The following is a 20,585-nucleotide window of genomic DNA, read 5'->3' as shown; positions in this document are numbered from 1 at the left end:
TGGACGTCTTTCTGTCTTTCTTTCTTTTCTTCCTATTATAGGTCCAAGCACTTTTGGTATTCAGGTACTGGTACCCTGTTGTAATTGTTGTTTTCTTTGTTTCTTCTTCTTCTTCTTCTTCTTCTTCTTCTTTATAACTGATCTTTCAGAACTTTCTCACTTGTTAGGTCTTTCTCCCTCTCTCCCTCTACTCTGGAAAATGAGATGAACCTGATGGTCACTATACTGCAGGGATTTATGTTTTGGCCCATTTCTTGTGAACCATGAGCCTTATAAATAAAAATTTTTTTCTCCTGATTTTATTATCACAAAACATTTTAGATTCACGTAGGAACCCTTTCCTCTCGGATGCAATCTCAGTTAAATTGCCAACTTGGTTCACTATTCATGTTTGTAGCCACAAACCACCTTCTGGAGCACTTAGCTTTGCCCACTTAAATTTGTGAACATTTGCATAATATGCAAAATCTATGTCTGTGATCTAGTTCTAGTTCTAGTAGCTTTCAGCAGACAGTGTAAACACAGCTATTAAACAATATAACCACTGTGTGTCAATCGGTTTTAACTAGGGGAAGCTTATTTTGAACTATAGAAGGTTAATTATTGAGGTTTGATAGTTAGGTCTCACTTTCCACCTTCTTCTCAACCAAAATAAAGAACAGATATACACCTGTAGGGTCTCTATAATAATACAGTAATAAATGGATTTACCCTTTGGCTTATCTTCACAGCTGTAGGTAACAGAGTAAAATTTATATTTCAGCATTATTTCTGAGTCCTCCTTCAGCCCATATGTTTTATTGACATCTGACTGATATATTTTCTGCCACCTTTAATTTTCTGAAAAAAAAAAAGATTTTTCAAGCTGAGCCTAGGCTGTAAAAATATGAATTTAGTATCTTCTTTGTTGTTTGATATACAAAGATTAAATTTTCTAAAGTTTTTATTTAACAGGCTTTTTTTAAGGAAAAAAATAGTCTTCAAATGGCCTTTAAGTCTCCAGTGTGTGTGTGTGTGTGTTTTGTTCTTGTGTGTGTGGGTGTGTGTGTGTGTGTGTGTGTGTGTGTGTTGGACACTAAAATTAAGTGCCCTTTTGCACATAGTTGCACACAAAACAGCAAATTTTCCAAATATAGTCAGTAGATTGCACTACATGACGAGTGAAATAGAACATTCCACACTATGTTCTGTATCCAGAGTGAAGCTAATCAGAATTAAGCTAAATAGCGTGACTTCCGCGTTTCGCCTCTGCGCTGCCCGATGTGTCCACTAGAGGGCACCGAAGTCACTGTTTTGATAGACGTGTAGGAAGAAGCTGGACGCCATCCGTTCTCGAATCTGCTCAGGTCTACAGGAGCCGGCTTGAATTGATATTTCAGGTAACCTTCATAAGCCTGGTGTTGTCAAGAAATAAGTGATTGTAAAACGATTTTAAAGTCCTTTCGGTGTGGTGTATTCGGCTGGCTTTTCGCGCAGCATCTTAGTGTTTCGTTGTTTACCCTGAGCTCTGTGTGCCGCTAGGCTAAGGAAGCTGAGCTATGCTATGCTATGCTAACCTATGCTAAGCTAAGACGTCGAAAAATATCGGAGCTAACGATTGTTTATATTATTTAACAAACAGATATTGTGCTTTGTTTGGGCTGAAACACTGGTCTGCTCTGTGATCAATCTCACCCAGGTCTTGTCATGACAGTCGTGAATACACTTAAAGAGAATTATTCGTTAGTAGCTTGATGGGTAGATAGATATGCTAGATGCTAGGCTAACTAACTAGCTAACTAACGGCTATTTAATGTCATCGTATCACCGGCCTGCATCACACTCTTACCTGTAGGACTAGTTAATAACATGCCATTAGACATTATATGTGACCAGACAAGCTTTTACAAGATTTCATGTCATCTATATATATATGTGATATACAACTTAGTAGTCTACATAATTATAATAATTTTATTAGCAGTTAGCTTGTTAGCTGGCTAAGCGTTAGCCGTGTTAATGCCAAGACAATAGTTTGTCAGCTGACCAGCTTTCCGTGAAGCATCAGCAAGCGACTAATTTAAGACCTTTTGTGGGTTTTTTTTTGGTTTTTTTATTCAACGTGTCGTTGCAATTTCTCTCTCTTTTTCTCTCAGAACCAAGATGACGACTGCACCATATAATTACTCCTATATCTTCAAATATATCATTATTGGTAAGTCACCTCATGCAGGTGCACATTTTTTTGGATTAGGCAATTTTATGCTTTTAGATATTTTACTGATTTTTTTTTTATTATTTTTTTAGGTGATATGGGGGTTGGAAAGTCTTGTTTGCTTCACCAGTTTACAGAAAAGAAATGTAAGTAATGATACCTATTTAAGCCACACTTGTAGGAGTGAGGGATGTAGTAGATTAGTGTTTAAGGCCTTGGACTACTGATCGGAAGGTCATGGGTTCGAATCCCAGGTCCACCAAGCTGCCACTGCTGGGTCCTTAAGCAAGGCCCTTAACCCTCAATTGCTCAGTTGTATAAATTGAAATAAATTGTAAGTCACTCTGGATAAAAGTGCCTGCGAAATGCCAGAAATGTAAATGTTTTGTGTGTGAACGCTGTTCTTCTAAAAGATAGAAATGATCAAATCATTTGGGTTGAGACCTGGTGATTGTGCATAGCATATAATTTACATAATTTTCATCTGTATCAAACTACCCCAGAGTAGGGTCTAATTTCCATCAGGATGGAAATATTATATTGTAGGAAGAAGGCGATCATGCAGAAAAGCTTTGTATTGATTTGACCCTCTTAGGTAATCAGCCCTGTTTCTCATGAGCCACACTTGTCATCTCTGCCAAAAAAGAAATAAATAATTATCTTGTGTAACCATTGCCAATTATTATCTGAGAAATTCAGTGAACGTTGAGAAACAAGTTACATACATTTTCATTATAATCCTTCTATGTACTTATTGTCCAAGGCTCTGTCTTCGAACAATGAACAAGCAGTGATTTAAACCACTGCCCAGTTATAATTACCATTCAAATTAAACAGAATTGTAGGCCTGTTTAATGCTTGGGTTATTTCTCTCTTTTTTGTACAAAAAGCTGGACACGTTAGAGTGCTTAATACCCCTGTGTTACTGTTCATCGGCTCATCTGCCATTTTTATTAGGGGGGAAAAGGAAGATTGCTCTTTTGCTTTTTGTTCTGTTTCTTACCCAAAACTTGTGAAGGATGGCAGGTCTAAAATCATTTAACAGACAAGGTTTCCAATGCTGGAGCAAGACAGTGAACAGAAGTCCAGTTATGGGTTTGTGCTCTTTGTGTACGAGAATCCTTTGTTTCAGAAAATAGATGAAACTTCTCAGAACTGTTTATACCACAGTGCTGTTGAATTCTCAAATACTGTAGATAAGTTGAATTTCTTTTTCTATAAGACATGTTATCATTTCTATAATAGCAGCTTCCACAGAGGCAGGAGACTCCAGTGTCATGTGTAGTGCATGAAGCATTTTTTGTTCTTGTCTGAATCAGTTATGGCGGACTGCCCTCACACTATCGGGGTGGAGTTTGGCACACGGATAATCGAGGTGAGCGGGCAGAAGGTGAAGCTGCAGATTTGGGACACGGCGGGTCAGGAGCGATTCCGCGCTGTCACTCGCAGCTACTACAGAGGAGCCGCCGGAGCTCTCATGGTGTACGACATCACCAGGTAGAGTGGATTGTTCTGTAACACCTTAAGGTGAAATCTCATTATCTGACACTGGAGGTTTTGTACACAAAATGAATCTATAAGAATATTGTGGTTAGATTTCACAATATATAACCTTTTGTTTAAGGCTAAATGTGGAACTCTTTTATCGCAGGCGAAGCACGTACAACCACCTGAGCAGCTGGCTGACTGACGCAAGGAATCTCACCAACCCGAATACAGTAAGTTTGCGAGATCAAAAATTCTAATTTGTAGTAATTATTCTTTTGATTCAGATGTCATTTGAGATTTTTTTAAGGCATCAGTTGAATAAAATTTTTACATTAACTAAAAAATTACAATGCAAGAAAAAAATACAGTCAGTTAAATTAACAACTAATCAGACGAGACTGAGAGTCACACAGTGAACAGTGAAGTATGTATTCTATCTGTTTCATCTCATCTCAGAGGTGATGTTGCTTATTAAGGTTCAAGCGCGAAGCGCTGGAAACCTATTGTTTTTGTTAGGATTTTTATTATTATTATTATTATTATTATTCCGCCGTAGAAACGGTCGTGCAGCCCAAACCGTAAGGCCTAGAGAGCTCAAACTTGGTCAGATGGTAGTACTGGTCACAGTTACTCAGAGCCAAAATCTCAGCGGAATCGGACAATCTGGGGCGCTTCACCCATAGGTCCAAAAACCCAATTTTGTGCTGACTCGTAAGGCAAAGTCTCAGAATCAGAATCAGAATCAGAATGGTCTTTATTGCCAAGTATGTTTTCATACTTCGTTTTGCTTCGCACCAGGATTGTAGACTCACCGATATGACTTTGTTTATTTGTCACTTTGTGTATGTGAAAATCCTTTAAGGTCTTAAACTCCCTAAAGGCCTTAAACGCTTGAACCCGGGAAATGCTGCTTGCAGCTTTAATTATTGTTATTATTATTATTATTAGTAGTAGTAGTAGTAGTAGTAGTATTTAATTTGTCTTTTTGCCCAACCTTATATACCTAACTCCAGAATAACAATTTTTTCCTACTCCGATTCAAGCATGAAAGGTGAAAAGTTGTACTATTCAACTTCTCAAAATAATATAACGAGTTTCCTCCAGTTTTGGTTCCCTTTCCTGTTGTATTTGTACTAAATAACAGACTGCATCTAGCGTCTGATTTATCCTTGCGTCAGGTCTTAACAAGACATGATGTCAACCCACACAGATTTATTTCTGTTTTTTTTAATAAATAAATAAATACCTTGATTTTTATCTCCTGCCTTAGACACTGAACTAATCTGCTCTGTGCTCTGATTGAATTTGTGGTTGCTTAGATGACCAAGTGTATAAAAAGAGAAGTAATAATGTAGACAAATCTTTCAGTAGTTTTTCAAGAGTCAGTTATGGGATATTCTGTAAACCGTGTGGAAGGGTGAATGGACTTTGTTCCAAAACAGGACGTCATAAATATATTTCTCTCTGCAGTTAAGCTCTCGCGCAGTCGATGAGGCTCATGTTTATTAAACACATGTTAAAAGCTTTTCTCTGTCATCTCCATCTTGTTGCATGTATCAGAATCAGAATGAGAATCAGGATTATTGGCCCGGTGTGTTGACACACACAAGGAATTTGGTTCCAGCTGTTTGTGACTCTCAAAAGTACAGACATAAATAACACTATACTATACAAACTATACAAGACAATGCAGACGATGAGATATAATATGGACAGAATGAGTATTAAATATGATCAGTTATGTACATAAAGTGTGGGAGTGCAAATAACAATATAGTGCAATATTATGCTTTTTGTACAATATATGTAGCAGCAGTAATGTGTGTAATATATACAGATGATGTGATGACTGACAGTCCTGATAATGCAGTACTTATAGATATGAAGCAGGGAATATAATTATGGTGAGTTGTTAATCAGGGTGATAAGGGGCCTGGGGAAAGAAACTGTTCCTGTGTCTGGCAGTTTTAGTAAGCAAAGTTCTGTAGTGCTGCCAGAAGGGAGGAACTGAAAGAGGTTGTGTTCAGTGTGCAAAAAGTCTGTAGTGATTTTTCCTGCCCGGTTTCTGGTTCTTGTGTCCTACAAGTCCTGGGGAGTGGGCAGGGGGTGCAAATTATTTTTTCTGCTGTTTTTACTGTGCGTTGCAGTCTGTTTCTGTCCTGTTTTGTTGCTGCACCAAACCAGATGGTGATGGATGTGCACAGGACAGATTCAATGACTGCAGTGTAGAGCAGCATCAACAGCTCCTGTGGCAGACCATACTTCCTTAATTGACGTAGAAAGTACATCCTCTGCTGGGCCTTTTTGATGTGTTGCACTCCCATTTCAGGTCTTGGGAAATGGTAGTGCCCAGAAATTTGAATGCCTCCACATATGATACCGGGCTGTTGGATATTGTGAGGGGGAGCAGTGTTGAGGGGTCTTTCCTAAAGTCCACTATCATCTCCACAGTTTTGAGGGTGTTTAACTCTAGACTGTTCTGACTGCACCATAGCACCAGCCGCTCCACCTCCTGCCGGAATGCAGACTCGTCGCCATCTTGGATGAGACCGATGAGCGAAGTATAATCTGCAAATTTCAGGAGTTTGACAGTTTGGTCACTTGAAGTGCAGCATTATGTGCAGCATGAAGTGTAGAGGGAGAATAGAAGTGGGGAGAGGACACATCCCTGTGGGGCGCAAGTGCCGATTGTTTGAATGCCGGAGGTGACACCTCCCAGTCTCACCTGTTGTTTCCTGTCTGTCAGGAAGCTGGTGATACACTGACAGATGGAAGTGGGTATAGTGAGCCTTAGGAGTTTGGAGTGGAGAATTAGATGTTTGAATCTCTTCAAAAAAGCTGCTTTATAATGACAGTTATTTACAGTAAATAAAACACAGTCATTTAGTTCTTAGTGATGTGTACAGCTAACTGAGTTTCCACAGTGATTTCACATTGTATTGACTGTTAATTTGAGTCTGAGGAGTAAACAGAGGTATCAATATTTACCTCAGCCAGTCTTGCTCTGGTTGTGCAGGATGTCTGAACATTACATTTGATTTCAGCTCTCCAGCACCGGTATCCTTACACACAATTAGTCAGTAATGTTTGAGCAACTTGGAGAATCATCGTATATTATTAAGCTAATTGTTTTTTTCTCAGGTGATTATTCTTATCGGTAACAAAGCTGACCTCGAAGCTCAGCGAGACGTTACATACGAAGAGGCCAAGCAATTTGCTGAAGAGAACGGTAGGAAAATAACTTTGTGGAAATAGAATAGATTTATTATCCGTGTCTTTTACATTCTACTGATTTAATTATTTTCGATCTTGTTTTTGTAATAGGCCTGTTGTTTTTGGAGGCAAGTGCCAAAACGTAAGTTTGTTTCGTTCATCAGTCAACAACAATGATGTCCGTTTTAATTGCAGTTATTTTGGCTTAGCTTGTTCGTCTAATTTTAGATTTTACTCTGCTATTAGTCTTGTACTATAACAATGGCAGGTAGGAAAATAAATTTTAGTTAATTATATGACATGGTTTAGAAAGATTTATATAAATACATATGATATTTATGGCCTCTTTTACGTCTCACGTGTGTGTGTGTGTTTTGAACAGAGGTGAGAATGTTGAAGACGCATTCCTGGAGGCAGCTAAGAAAATCTACCAGAACATTCAGGACGGGAGTCTGGACCTGAACGCTGCCGAGTCAGGAGTCCAGCACAAGCCCAATGCTCCACAAGGCGGTCGACTCTCCAGCGATACACAGCCTCAGAAAGAGGGCTGCAGCTGTTAATGACCATGGAGTCTTCTTCCTGTTTGTCTCGTTCCATATCTCCCCTCTAAACCCACACCACATCCCCCCTCTCTGTAGTGTCCACTCTCTCTTTCGCTTTTCTTTCCCTCTCTTTCGCTTTTCTTTCTCTTTCTCTCTCTCTCTTATTCTCTATTTCTCTGTATGATCTGAATGCTCTACCTATCCTTATTGGCCATGAGGTTAGAGTTTGGGGCTGAGCAGCTCTGAATGATGAAGGGCAAGCATTCATCAGCTTCTGTCATGTTCATCCCTTTCCTCTCTCTCTCCCTTCCCTCTTATCTCCACTCTAACTCATTTTATCTGTTCATAATGCACACATCCCAGTGCACTCAGCAAACATTCACAGGAGGACGAATTCTTTACCGAACACTAATGTAGATGGGGGGGAAAACAAAACTGAGTTTATCAACAAACGGGTTGATGTGCATAACTGTAAATGAGACATCATGTGTACAGGAGTTGTTTAAATAGTGGGGTAATTTAAATCAAATGAAATTTTGATATGCGTTATTCTCGTTTAATAGGAAATGAAGTTTAGGCAGAATCTGATTTTAGAATGTGCTTAAGAGAAAATGCATGATAACCTGTTATTGTACATTTTGTTAAAAAAAACAAAAACTCTGTTTTAATTAGGATTAATGCAATGTCGCAAGTAACCAGTCACCACATGTTTTTCCTTGTTTGTACCTACTCAGACATATAATAATATACAAAGTACTATACAGGATGAGTATTGTTAAACAAATGAAAGCGCAGTGGTAAAAAAACGTTTTTTTTGGGGGGGGTGAGGCATGGGGTTGCTTTAGATACGAGATGTTTTAAGACCTAGGACATTAAGAGTAATATATTAAACAGGACAAATATTTGAGTCTGTAAAAACTTTTTTTTTTGCACTTTGTAGCTTGTTTTCTGTGGCCTAGATCTTTTCTGTTTTATTATCTTTATAGTCTTAAATGCTCAAAAAGCAAAGCGTCCAGTGTACTATAGAGTTCAATATCTGTTGGTCCTTGACATGTTCAACATCCCTGATTCCCCAGCATTGTTAATGTAAAAACCAGACCAGCACTATCTAACCCTGTTAAGGAAATAAACCTCTTAAGTAGTCAAAAAGTGTATTTACACTTCATATCAATGTGACTTTTCAGTTCTAGTTTTCTGTTGCCTTATGTTTTGTGTTTGTTCTCATGTCCTCTTTTCTTTAAATCTTGATTGGTTTGTAAAATTCATTACATGAACAAGTCACTTGAACTTCATGCTCAAACAGGCACTAATATTAGGCTTTTCCACCCCTTCTGAAGCATTCCTTTGCTCTGTGTGTGTATATATATACTTTTTTTACACTGAATTTGAGAGTTATAAACTGGATTTGTGGTGTAATAAACTGACTCTTGGTTCAGCCTTAGTTTAATCTAATTGTATTTTGGCAAAGTGGTTTCATCTCAAACTAATCGTAAATGCACCAGTTGAAATTTTCTCTGGACTCTTACTAAGTAAAAGTTACTGCTTTTGATTAAAGAACGCAACACCGACTTGTGCAATGTTTCAGTGGCATTTCAAGGGGATGAAAAAGTCAGAAATGATTCCACAAATGGTTTTCTGAGATCTATACGTTGAAGTGAGATGGTAAAGTACGTGTGAAATGTTTTGTAATCTAAAATTACTTTTCCTTTATGAAAACCTATTCTCTTGCTTTTGTCCCTCATGTCTCATTGACCTTTAAAAAAAAAAGCATATTTAACCTTCTGCTTTGAAACTCTGAGGTATGTCTTCTATCAGTGGCGTTTGTAATTATGTTAATAAAGACAATGCTGTAGACTGTCTTTGATTACTGCATCATAGTCATGTTTTACACTAACAGCATGCTGGAGGATATGAAATTTAACAAAAAAAAAACGAAGCAAACATCAAATCTTACTGATTCTCCTTAATGAACATTAATGAAAATGTTTTCATATCTGGACAAACGTTCTAGAGTGTCTTCCTCTTAGGACAAATGGTTTTGTTTAAGGTAAATTCTTTATGATCCATCCAGATTAAAATGCACATAGGGACCGACAGTGTATAATGTTGTCGAGAATCAACGCTGATATTGTGGATGTTCGCAATCCCAAATACATGAGTCATGAGCTGGAAGAAATTTACTGAACAGACAGTAAGGGGAAATACGGTGGGTTTTTCCCCCCAGACTTTTTACTGTTATTTAATAAATAAAAGTTATTTAATGAAAGTTCCAGTGTTTACATCCACTTCCAATTTCCTATATGTTTAAAAATAAAATTAACAACATACTGTATTAGGAAGCTATACATGATCAGCATTACTATATTGAACCTTTTGTAATAACCATGCTATATAATTGTTATTTGTATAATGATTTGTTTGAATTTTATAAAGCACTGAAGTTTAAACAACCATTAAAATTTTTTTTATATCTGCCTTGGTTAATATTATTAAGCCGGATAAAATATCCTCCAGTCCACCAGGGGGCGGAAAACAACTACCCCGGTACCGGTTAGCTCCGCCCCCAACACCAGTGTGGACTCCTTGTTTATATCTTCCGGGGTCTCCGTGTGTTTTATGCGTGTATTTTGAGGACACGTGTAATCTAAATAACTTTAGTTATTATTAACAGCCCTGAAGCAACATGGGGAAGTTAAACGTCGTTGTGCTGAGATATCTCTCTCGAGATGATTTTCGGGTGTTGACGGCTGTGAGTATTTTTATGGGCTGAATATGGGAATTATATGGGCTTCTGTATCTGACAACATGGTAGGAGAGACGAGAGAGAGAGAGAGAAAGAAAAGAAACAGACATACAGAGAGAGAGAGAGATAAAATATATATGGAGAGATATTGTGTATGTGTGAGAGAGAGAGAGAGAAAGCTAATATATATATATATATATATATATATATATATATATATAGAGAGAGAGAGAGAGAGAGAGAGAGAGAGAGAGGGAGAAAATAGTCAGAGAGAGAGAGAGAAGAAACAGACAGAGAGAGAGAGAGAAAAGAGACAGATTGAGAGATAGAGAGAGAGAAAATAGAGACAGAGAGAAAAGAGACAGAGAGAGAGAAAAGAGACAGAGAGAGAGAAAAGAGACAGAGAGAGAGAGAAAAGAGACAGAGAGAGAGAGAAAAGAGACAGAGAGAGAGAGAAAATAGAGAGAGAGAGAGAAAAGAGACAGAGAGAGAGAGAAAATAGAGAGAGTGAGAGAAAAGACAGAGAGAGAAAAGAGACAGAGAGAGAGAGAAAATAGAGAGAGAGAGAGAGAGAGAGAAAATATTATATATATATATATATATATATATATAGAGACAGAGAGAGAGAAAAGAGACAGAGAGAGAGAAAAGAGAGACAGAGAGAGAGAGAAAAAGAGAGAGAGAAAAGAGACAGGTACAGAGAGAGAGAGAGAGAAAAGAGACAGGTAGAGAGAGAGAGAGAGGGAAAAGAGAAAGGTAGAGAGAGAGAGAGAGAGAAAAGAGACAGGTAGAGGTAGAGAGAGAGAGAGAAAAGAGACAGGTAGAGAGAGAGAGAGAGAGAGAAAAGAGACAGGTAGAGAGAGAGAGAGAGAGAGAGAGAGAAAAGAGACAGGTAGAGAGAGAGAGAGAGAGAGAGAAAAGAGACAGGTAGAGAGAGAGAGAGAGAGAAAAGAGACAGGTAGAGAGAGAGAGAGAAAAGAGACAGGTAGAGAGAGAGAGAGAGAGAAAAGAGACAGGTAGAGAGAGAGAGAAAAGAGACAGGTAGAGAGAGAGAGAGAAAAGAGACAGGTAGAGAGAGAGAGAGAGAAAAGAGACAGGTAGAGAGAGAGAGAGAAAAGAGACAGGTAGAGAGAGAGAGAGAGAAAAGAGACAGGTAGAGAGAGAGAGAGAAAAGAGACAGGTAGAGAGAGAGAGAGAGAAAAGAGACAGGTAGAGAGAGAGAGAGAGAAAAGAGACAGGTAGAGAGAGAGAGAGAAAAGAGACAGGTAGAGAGAGAGAGAAAAGAGACAGGTAGAGAGAGAGAGAGAAAAGAGACAGGTAGAGAGAGAGAGAGAAAAGAGACAGGTAGAGAGAGAGAGAGAAAAGAGACAGGTAGAGAGAGAGAGAAAAGAGACAGGTAGAGAGAGAGAGAGAAAAGAGACAGGTAGAGAGAGAGAGAGAGAGAGAAAAGAGACAGGTAGAGAGAGAGAGAGAGAAAAGAGACAGGTAGAGAGAGAGAGAGAGAAAAGAGACAGGTAGAGAGAGAGAGAGAGGGAAAAGAGACAGGTAGAGAGAGAGAGAGAGGGAAAAGAGACAGGTAGAGAGAGAGAGAGAGGGAAAAGAGACAGGTAGAGAGAGAGAGGGAAAAGAGAAAGGTAGAGAGAGAGAGAGAGAGGGAAAAGAGAAAGGTAGAGAGAGAGAGAGAGAGAGGGAAAAGAGAAAGGTAGAGAGAGAGAGAGAGAGAGGGAAAAGAGAAAGGTAGAGAGAGAGAGAGGGAAAAGAGAAAGGTAGAGAGGGAGAGGGAAAAGAGAAAGGTAGAGAGGGAGAGAGAAAAGAGACAGGTAGAGAGAGAGAGAGAGACAGGTAGAGAGAGAGAGAGGGAGAAAAGAGACAGGTAGAGAGAGAGAGAAAAGAGACAGGTAGAGAGAGAGAGAGAGAGAGAGAAAAGAGACAGGTAGAGAGAGAAAAAAAGACATATATATATATAGAGAGAGAGAGAGAGAGAGAGAAAAGAGACAGGTAGAGAGAGAGAGAGAGAAAAGAGACAGGTAGAGAGAGAGAGAGAGTGGGAAAAGAGACAGGTAGAGAGAGAGAGAGGGAAAAGAGAATGGTAGAGAGAGAGGGAAAAGAGAAAGGTAGAGAGAGAGAGGGAAAAGAGAAAGGTAGAGAGGGAGAGAGAAAAGAGACAGGTAGAGAGAGAGAGAGACAGGTAGAGAGAGAGAGAGACAGGTAGAGAGAGAGAGAGAGAGAGAGGGAGAAACGAGACAGGTAGAGAGAGAGAGAAAAGAGACAGGTAGAGAGAGAGAGAGAGAAAAGAGACAGGTAGAGAGAGAAAAAAAGACATAGAGAGAGAGAGAGAGAAAAGAGACAGAGAGAGGGAGAGCGAGAGAGAGAAAGCTAAAAGATAGAGAGAAAAGAGGGAGGAAGGAAAAGAGAAAGGTAGAGAGAGAGAGAGACAGGTAGAGGTAGAGAGAGACAGGTAGAGGTAGAGAGAGAGAGACAGGTAGAGGTAGAGAGAGAGAGACAGGTAGAGAGAGAGAGAGAGAGACAGGTAGAGAGAGAGAGAGAAAAGAGACAGGTAGAGAGAGAGAGAAAAGAGACAGGTAGAGAGAGAGAAAAGAGACAGGCAGAGAGAGAAAAAAAGACATATATATATATATATATATATAGAGAAAGGTAGAGAAAGGTAGAGAGAGAGAGAGAGAGACAGGTAGAGGTAGAGAGAGACAGGTAGAGGTAGAGAGAGAGAGACAGGTAGAGGTAGAGAGAGAGAGACAGGTAGAGAGAGAGAGAGAGAGAGAGAGAGACAGGTAGAGAGAGAGAGAGAGAGAAAAGAGACAGGTAGAGAGAGAGAGAAAAGAGACAGGTAGAGAGAGAGAAAAGAGACAGGTAGAGAGAGAAAAAAAGACATATATATATATATATATATATATATATATATAGATATATAGATAGATAGATAGATAGATAGATAGATAGATAGAGAGATAGAGAGAGAGAGAAAAGAGACAGAGAGAGAGGGAGAGCGAGAGAGAGAAAGCTAAAAGAGGGAGGAAGGAAAAGAGAGAGAAAAGCTTTCTACTTTACATTAGTGTAAGAGGCAGTAACACTGTGTAGTAAGAACACTAACAGTAATACATGACCCATGTTCCCAACCCTGGTCCTGAAGTAACTCATGTCCTGTATGTTGTTCTTGCTCTAACACACACTTCATCATAAGAGTAGAGTAAACACTCAAATGTTCATTACAGGGGTAACTCAGGACCAGGGCTGGGAAGATTAATCCTGTAATATTCTGCAATGATGTTAAATCGCTTAACAAGTCTTAACCTTCCTCTGATTTTGTAACTATTATTATTATTATTATTATTATTATTGTTGTTATTTATCTCTGTCCAGGTGGAAATGGGAATGAAGAATCATGAGATTGTACCAGTCAGCTTAATTGCATCTATTGCGAGCCTGAGACATGGAGGATGCAATAAAGTTCTGAGAGAGCTGGTCAAACACAAACTGCTGGCCTACGAGCGTTCTAAAAGTAAAGATCACCCGTTTGCTGTTAGCTATCATTGATATCTCTCATTTACTTCTTGTCTGAGCTTCTGTCTTACGAAAAAATGCTTTTGACTTAATGTCTGTATTTGTATTTTTTTCCAGCTGTGCAGGGATATCGGCTGAACTACGGAGGTTATGATTATCTAGCTCTGAAGGCGCTGTCATCTCGAAATGTCATTTTGTCTGTAGGAAACCAAATGGGTGTCGGCAAAGAGTCGGGTCAGTGTTACCGTTTTCTTTGTTGTTCCAGGCCACAGGTTCCCAAACCCTGGTCCTGGGTGTTGGACCCAGGGAACTGCTAGTGCACTCCAAGGGTTTTGGGACGTTATGGAGTAGGCTGTCAGAGTCCTTGTTTACGTTGTTTCTGAATTGGCCGCTGATAAGATTTTAGCCACATGCATTCACACTTGTAGATAACCGGTTTGAAATTCAGTTACTGTATTGTAATTAGCATGCATGCCATCTTATTATACTTTATCAACTCTTTTGTAATGGTAACTTTGGCTTCGTGTTTGATTACGTAATGTATTGTGAGGGGATTTAAAAAGCATTTCAATTAAGTACATTTTTAACTTACTTTAGAATTTTTACACAGATAATTTAGACATGGGGGAGCACGGTGGCTTAGTGGTTAGCACGTTCGCCTCACACCTCCAGGGTCGGGGTTCGATTCCCGCCTCCACCTTGTGTGTGTGGAGTTTGCATGTTCTCCCCGTGCCTCGGGGGTTTCCTCCGGGTACTCCGGTTTCCTCCCCCGGTCCAAAGACATGCATGGTAGGTTGATTGGCATCTCTGGAAAATTGTCCCTAGTGTGTGATTGCATGAGTGAATGAGAGTGTGTGTGTGTGCCCTGCGATGGGTTGGCACTTCATCCAGGGTGTATCCTGCCTTGATGCCCGATGACGCCTGAGATAGGCACAGGCTCCCCGTGACCCGAGGTAGTTCGGATAAGCGGTAGAAGATGAATGAATGAATGAATAATTTAGACATTATTTTTTAAGATGTGTGAGTGTGGCGTTCTGCCCAAAAAGGTTGTCCAAAAAGAAAATAGTAGCTGTTTGGGATGATGAAATCAAAATGTGGTAGCCTAGTGGTTAAGGTGTTGGGCTACCAGTCAGAAGGTTGTGAGTTCGATCCCAGGTCCACCAAGGTGCCACTGTTGGGCCCCTGAGCAAGGCCCTTAACCCTCATTTGCTCAGATGTATAAAAATCCGATAATGTAAGTCGCTCTGGATAAGTGCGTCTGCCAAATGCTGGAAATGAAATGAAATTAATTGAAAAGTGTTTTTTTTTTCTCCCCCGTTCCAGATATTTATATTGTTGCCAATGAGGAAGGCGATCAGTTTGCTCTGAAGCTCCACAGATTGGGAAGAACATCTTTCCGAAACCTGAAGAATAAACGTGATTACCACAAACACAGACACAAAGTGTCCTGGCTTTACCTCTCCCGTCTCTCTGCCATGAAAGAATATGCGTACATGAAGGTAATAGTCCTGCATTCATTTCGTACACATGTTCGCTGATTATATCACGCTGTGGTTTGATACGAGTGATATGAGCCTCAGAGTGAGACACACTTTTAAGACAGAGCCGTTGCAGTGTCTGAATAGGTTTAAGTGTGTAGTGGGACAGTAGGATCACATGGATAAACACTGGAGCACATATACAGTACATAGTCAATATCACAATATATTGCACAATATTTTAAAAAAAAAAAGCACATGATTGAGTTCTTGTGAAGTCATGTGACCAGACCAGTAGTTGTAAGGTAAGTCTCTTTTTGGAGGTACACACACACACACACGACACGAGCCTTGTGCAACACATTAAATTGCTTTCTTTTGAAGTAATATTTAAGACATGGGAAATGTCACAGCAAACGGACATCGATTTTCAGTTGAAATTTGCGAGAGCTTGTACACGCCTGTGAACACGATTTGCACTTTCATTTCAATTATGCCACAGTTTATGTATCCACAAACAGAAAATGCAATTCCGTGTACAATTAGCCATTCATTTTCTAAATAATCCCGAAATGATTTCCTCAGTGTTTCAACAGTGTTTCAGTATTGATTTTGTTTTCTTCAGGCGCTGTATGACCGGGGCTTTCCTGTTCCAAAGCCAGTGGACTACAACAGACATGCAGTCGTTATGGAGCTCATCAATGGCTATCCTCTGTGAGTTGAATATCGGTATACGTATATTTTCCAGTTTAAAAAAAATTCGATTCAAATTAATTTCGATTCAAATGTGTTTGTGTAGCGCTTTTTTACAATTGTCATCGTCTCAAAGCAGCTTTACAGAACAAAAACATAGAACAAAAGGGTATTATAAAGAATAATATAAAGATTAATCTAATACGGCACGGTGGCTTAGTGGTTAGCACGTTCGCCTCACACCTCCAGGGTCGGGGTTCGATTCCCGCCTCCACCTTGTGTGTGTGGAGTTTGCATGTTCTCCCCGTGCCTCGGGGGTTTCCTCCGGGTACTCCGGTTTCCTCCCCCGGTCCAAAGACATGCATGGTAGGTTGATTGGCATCTCTGGAAAAATTGTCCCTAGTGTGTGATTGCGTGAGTGAATGAGAGTGTGTGTGTGCCCTGCGATGGGTTGGCACTCCGTCCAGGGTGTATCCTGCCTTGATGCCCAATGACGCCTGAGATAGGCACAGGCTCCCCGTGACCCGAGGTAGTTCGGATAAGCGGTAGAAAATGAATGAATGAATGTTTAAATGTTTGTATTTATCCCCAATGAGCAAGTCTGAGGTGACTCCGGTGAGTGTTGGGAGGAAAAACTCCCTCAAATGGTAAAGGAAGGAACCTTGAGAGGAACCAGACTCGAAGGGGAACCTCATCCTCATTTGGGTGACACTGCAGGGTGTGATTTATAAATATACAGTCTGACAAATGTTGTATTGATGCAAAAGTCCACATGGAGTTGGCATCTCCTCTTTAGTATTGCAGAGACTAACTGGAGCTGGTAGATCTCTAGATGTCTCAGGATCCTCACAAAAGTCAGCCTCATCTCAGTGGAGGTCCAAAAAATCTTGTCAGCGTATGCTAGCAAATCAGAAAGACAAGCGTTTTCTGTGTTTTCTGTGTAACCATAAAGACCGTTTGCAGGTTTATCTGCTGCAACTTGCCTTGAAGCACACTGATGATGTGCATTAGCACTCACAAGCTGCCACTTTTAACCTTCACTGCTGCATCATCTCTGTGCCTGTGCTCCGAACCCAACCTCCTGTGTTGGGATATGTGAAGAAAAGAATTCCACTGTACTGTAATGTATAAGTGGTGATAATAGAGGCTTCTATCCCCCCATATTTTTTATTTTTTTAACACACAGCACCTTTGTACCTCTAACTTTCACAACAGTTTGCACAAAAGTTTTAGCTGTTGTTATAGAAGTGACATTTCTCAACTGATTGGATTTTTTAATATTAATGTCCAGGCCGAGTAGGAAAATCACCAACTTGGACCAGAAATGCACTTGGACTTGGTTTTTATATTTGGATGGATTTCACTGAGTAATTCTCTTTCTTTTTCCAGGAATCAGATCCGGGAAATTCAAAACCCTGCCTCGTTGTACAGTGAAGTCATGGAGCTGATCGTCAAACTGGCTAATCATGGACTTATCCACGGAGATTTTAACGAGTTCAACCTGATGCTTGATGACAGCGATCACGTAACGATGATCGACTTCCCGCAAATGGTGTCCACGTCTCATCAGAATGCAGAATGGTGATGTATTATTTTTTAAGTTAGGAGGACAAAGAGGAATTAACGAAAGCATTTTTCTATTTTTGTGAAGTTACGTTATTCTGTAACTAGAATGATTGTCCTAAAAGTATTGGTCAGAACTGCATCTTAACTTATTGAATTTGTCGCCACAGGTATTTTGACCGAGATGTCAAGTGCATACGAGATTTCTTCATTAAACGATTCAACTATGAAAGCGAACTGTACCCAACATTTCAAGATATCAGGTAAATATTTTTTAAATGTAAAATTTGATTACAATAGCGTACAGTTTTCTCTACATTCAGAAATGTAAGGGTTTTTAGGAACATTATGGTTTTACCTCTACTTTCAGAAAAGCCTGCTCTCTCGATGTGGAGATCTCCGCCAGCGGTTACACCAAAGAGTTGCAGCAGGACGACCAACTTCTCCACCCGGTCGGCCCCGAGGGTGAAGAAAACCTCAGCGGGGACGAACAGGATAATCCTGAGGCACCAGACGCTCCTTGTGAAGAGTCTATTGACATGGATGAGTATGAACATGCTATGCTGGAGCTTGAAGGTCTGAAGATTGGGAATGAGGCTTCTTCAGTAGAGAAACATGCAGAGGATCAACATGGTTCAGACACCAGCTCAGAGACGGAGATCAGTCCTGAGGGTGCTAACGATTTCGTAACGGACTGTTTGAGAAGGTTGGAGAACGATGAGGAACTTAAGGAGAACGAGGACGAATGCCCAGATTTGGTTGATCTTTCCGCTTACAACAAAGATTTTAAGCCTTTCAGGTAACAATAATGACTATGATTTGTCTTTCATTTTTTTTTAAATCTCTTGCAGCCAGATTTGCTAATCACTCTACCTGATTTTCACAGGGACCAAGACAGCTTGCTCCATGTGAATGAGCACAGACAAAGAACGACAAGTGAAACGTCCATCGGAAGCGTCACCAGCCAGTCCACAATTCATCCAGTGAGTAGAGCTACCAATGTTTTATTTATTATTTATTTGTTTTTAAATGCATACATATATGCTAATATGGTGAAATTGGTAATGAGGATCATTTGATGGAGTGTAAATAGAAATATGAAAGCAAGAAAAAAGTTTCTGCACCTTTGCTTTAAAAAAAAATAAAATACAATCTGCTGTAAAAGACGTGAAATTTAAAGCCATGTGACACACACTTTCAGATTTTCACCACACATTAAAGAAATACATAAAACCAACTATTTTAATTGTGTAGGGATAAGTTCTGCAGCATCTGTGAATCTCTGCGATAAGTCTGTTTAACATAATGGAGGGAATAAATAGAGTATTTATTATATTTAGACTGAAGGAAAGAAGCATCATTATTAGTAGGAAAACATGTATTTTGTTTGTAGATGTAGATACTAAAAATAGCTAGTTTTTTTTTTTTATTACATTTTCTTTCCTACTCTAATTGTGAGCAATTATCTTGCGTTCTAGTTGTATACTATTGTACACTATTAGTGTTAGTTAAAAGAATATAGTTTATCATTTGGCCAAAAAACTCTGTGGCACTAACACTCGAACTTCTTCCGCAGTCTGTGATCAGACAGAAAGTAAAGAAACAGCTCACGAAGCAGCAGAAAGCCGCTCAGAGGAGACGCCTACATAAAGGAGAAGCCAACCTGGTGACTAAAGAAAAAAGAGAAAACCTGAGCAACATCAAGAGTAGCCTGGAAGCAGCTCAGTTCTGGGGATGATGACCCCAGATGACAGATTACCACACTCTCATCAAGGACTGGACTACATCTGGGTGCATAAACTTGCCCTTTAACACTCACTTGAGGGGCATTTAACAAGCTGTACGTGACATTAATAAATGTCAAGTTTATTAAACTTAAGTGGTCGGTGTTTTATAATGCACCTCGGTTGCAGAAGGAATATTTTTTATCTGTATGAACTCAAGGAAGTTTAATATTAAATATTAATATTAATGCTTGTGTAAGAGTTCAGACATTCATGTATTACGAAAGCATTTTCACTGAACAAGCACAAGGTCTTCTTCAACGTTAGTAGATCATCTAGGAGAGTTTATTACTTTTAATATTGCTTGTGTAACGTGACGATCAACATCTTGAACTGTTGCTACTTTCTTTAACAGAGCAATAATGGTTAAGAAAATAATCAGGGTTTAGTAGAATTAACAAATGATTATATAATTCTTGTGCCAAACGTGTGTGAGGTCACAGTTCACTGCAGTAACTTGTAGAATTTTTGCTGGGTCTCTACGCAATTGCTTAGCATGTATTAAAGAGTAATATATACAGTATGTTTAGTACAATGTATACAAAATCTATTCAGGTTGCAGGTGTGAATTACAGTCAAATCAGATGTAGAATTTCTCTTAAATACCTATGTAGCATGAAATTAACTCGTTCATGTTACATACATAGAAATTCACGCCAGTTAGTTAGCTATGTTGCTTGTCTGTTCCTTTCTTGTTTAGAAACGTTTAGTTAGGCGTGTGTGTAAGTGTGTTTTAGAATGTGTTGGGAATGTTGGAACTTGGTGATTAAGAAGATTATGAGTCTGAAACCTAGGACTAGCTGAGAGAAATTGGAGCGAGTAAACACAGTCCTGAGACTTCACACACACACACACAGACCAGCTCCACTGCTCTGTCCTGCCAAGGCTGGATCACCAAGCCAGATTGTTTTTATCCAACTTGACGGATCCCAAGGAACCGATCCTGTGTCAAAACTACAGTATGTCTGAAAAGACAAATACGTCAATGAAATTGTCAGAATAAATATAATATAAATAAATAAAATATACTATAAATATAAAAATATATATAAAAAAAAAAATATTTAAAAAAGTTATACTAATTTTCAGACTATATAAAATACTTTGCTAGAGGATAAAAAAAATCAATTTCTCATTCATTAAAAGACATTTAATCGCCATCTTGGTACAGGGGTCTTGTACTTCAAATTCATGCACGATGCCGGACTTCTGTGGTGCGTTTAGATGTTCAAACAAACGAAATCTAAAAACCAGACAGCAAGGGATTACATTTCACAGGTGAGAATGTGTTTTATGATATTTCATTCATTCATTCATTCATTCATCTTCTACCGCTTATCCGAACTACCTCGGGTCACGGGGAGCCTG

At 39.3% G+C, this 20,585-nt stretch overlaps 2 protein-coding genes across 2 annotated transcripts; both read left to right on the top strand.

Moving 5' to 3' along the window:
• The first annotated feature begins 1,256 nt into the window (after window positions 1-1,256).
• Window positions 1,257-9,296, top strand: LOC132854511 (ras-related protein Rab-14-like). The gene is made up of 8 exons (XM_060882971.1): window positions 1,257-1,379; window positions 2,136-2,194; window positions 2,287-2,340; window positions 3,514-3,691; window positions 3,846-3,912; window positions 6,824-6,911; window positions 7,007-7,037; window positions 7,278-9,296. Exons 2-8 carry the CDS (start codon window positions 2,143-2,145, stop codon window positions 7,453-7,455), a joined length of 648 nt encoding a protein of 215 aa, XP_060738954.1. The 5' UTR covers window positions 1,257-1,379; window positions 2,136-2,142; the 3' UTR covers window positions 7,456-9,296.
• Window positions 9,297-10,003: 707 nt separating this feature from the next.
• riok2 (RIO kinase 2 (yeast)) lies at window positions 10,004-19,307 on the top strand. Its single transcript, XM_060883863.1, has 10 exons — window positions 10,004-10,186; window positions 13,559-13,697; window positions 13,817-13,933; window positions 15,023-15,198; window positions 15,803-15,891; window positions 17,260-17,451; window positions 17,604-17,696; window positions 17,804-18,232; window positions 18,320-18,416; window positions 19,010-19,307. Exons 1-10 carry the CDS (start codon window positions 10,121-10,123, stop codon window positions 19,169-19,171), a joined length of 1,560 nt encoding a protein of 519 aa, XP_060739846.1. The 5' UTR covers window positions 10,004-10,120; the 3' UTR covers window positions 19,172-19,307.
• Window positions 19,308-20,585: the final 1,278 nt, after the last annotated feature.

This window comes from Tachysurus vachellii, chromosome 12 (assembly GCF_030014155.1).
Source record: "Tachysurus vachellii isolate PV-2020 chromosome 12, HZAU_Pvac_v1, whole genome shotgun sequence".
In the NCBI taxonomy this organism is placed as follows: Eukaryota; Metazoa; Chordata; class Actinopteri; order Siluriformes; family Bagridae; genus Tachysurus; species Tachysurus vachellii.
This window is presented reverse-complemented; position numbering and strand designations above follow the sequence as displayed.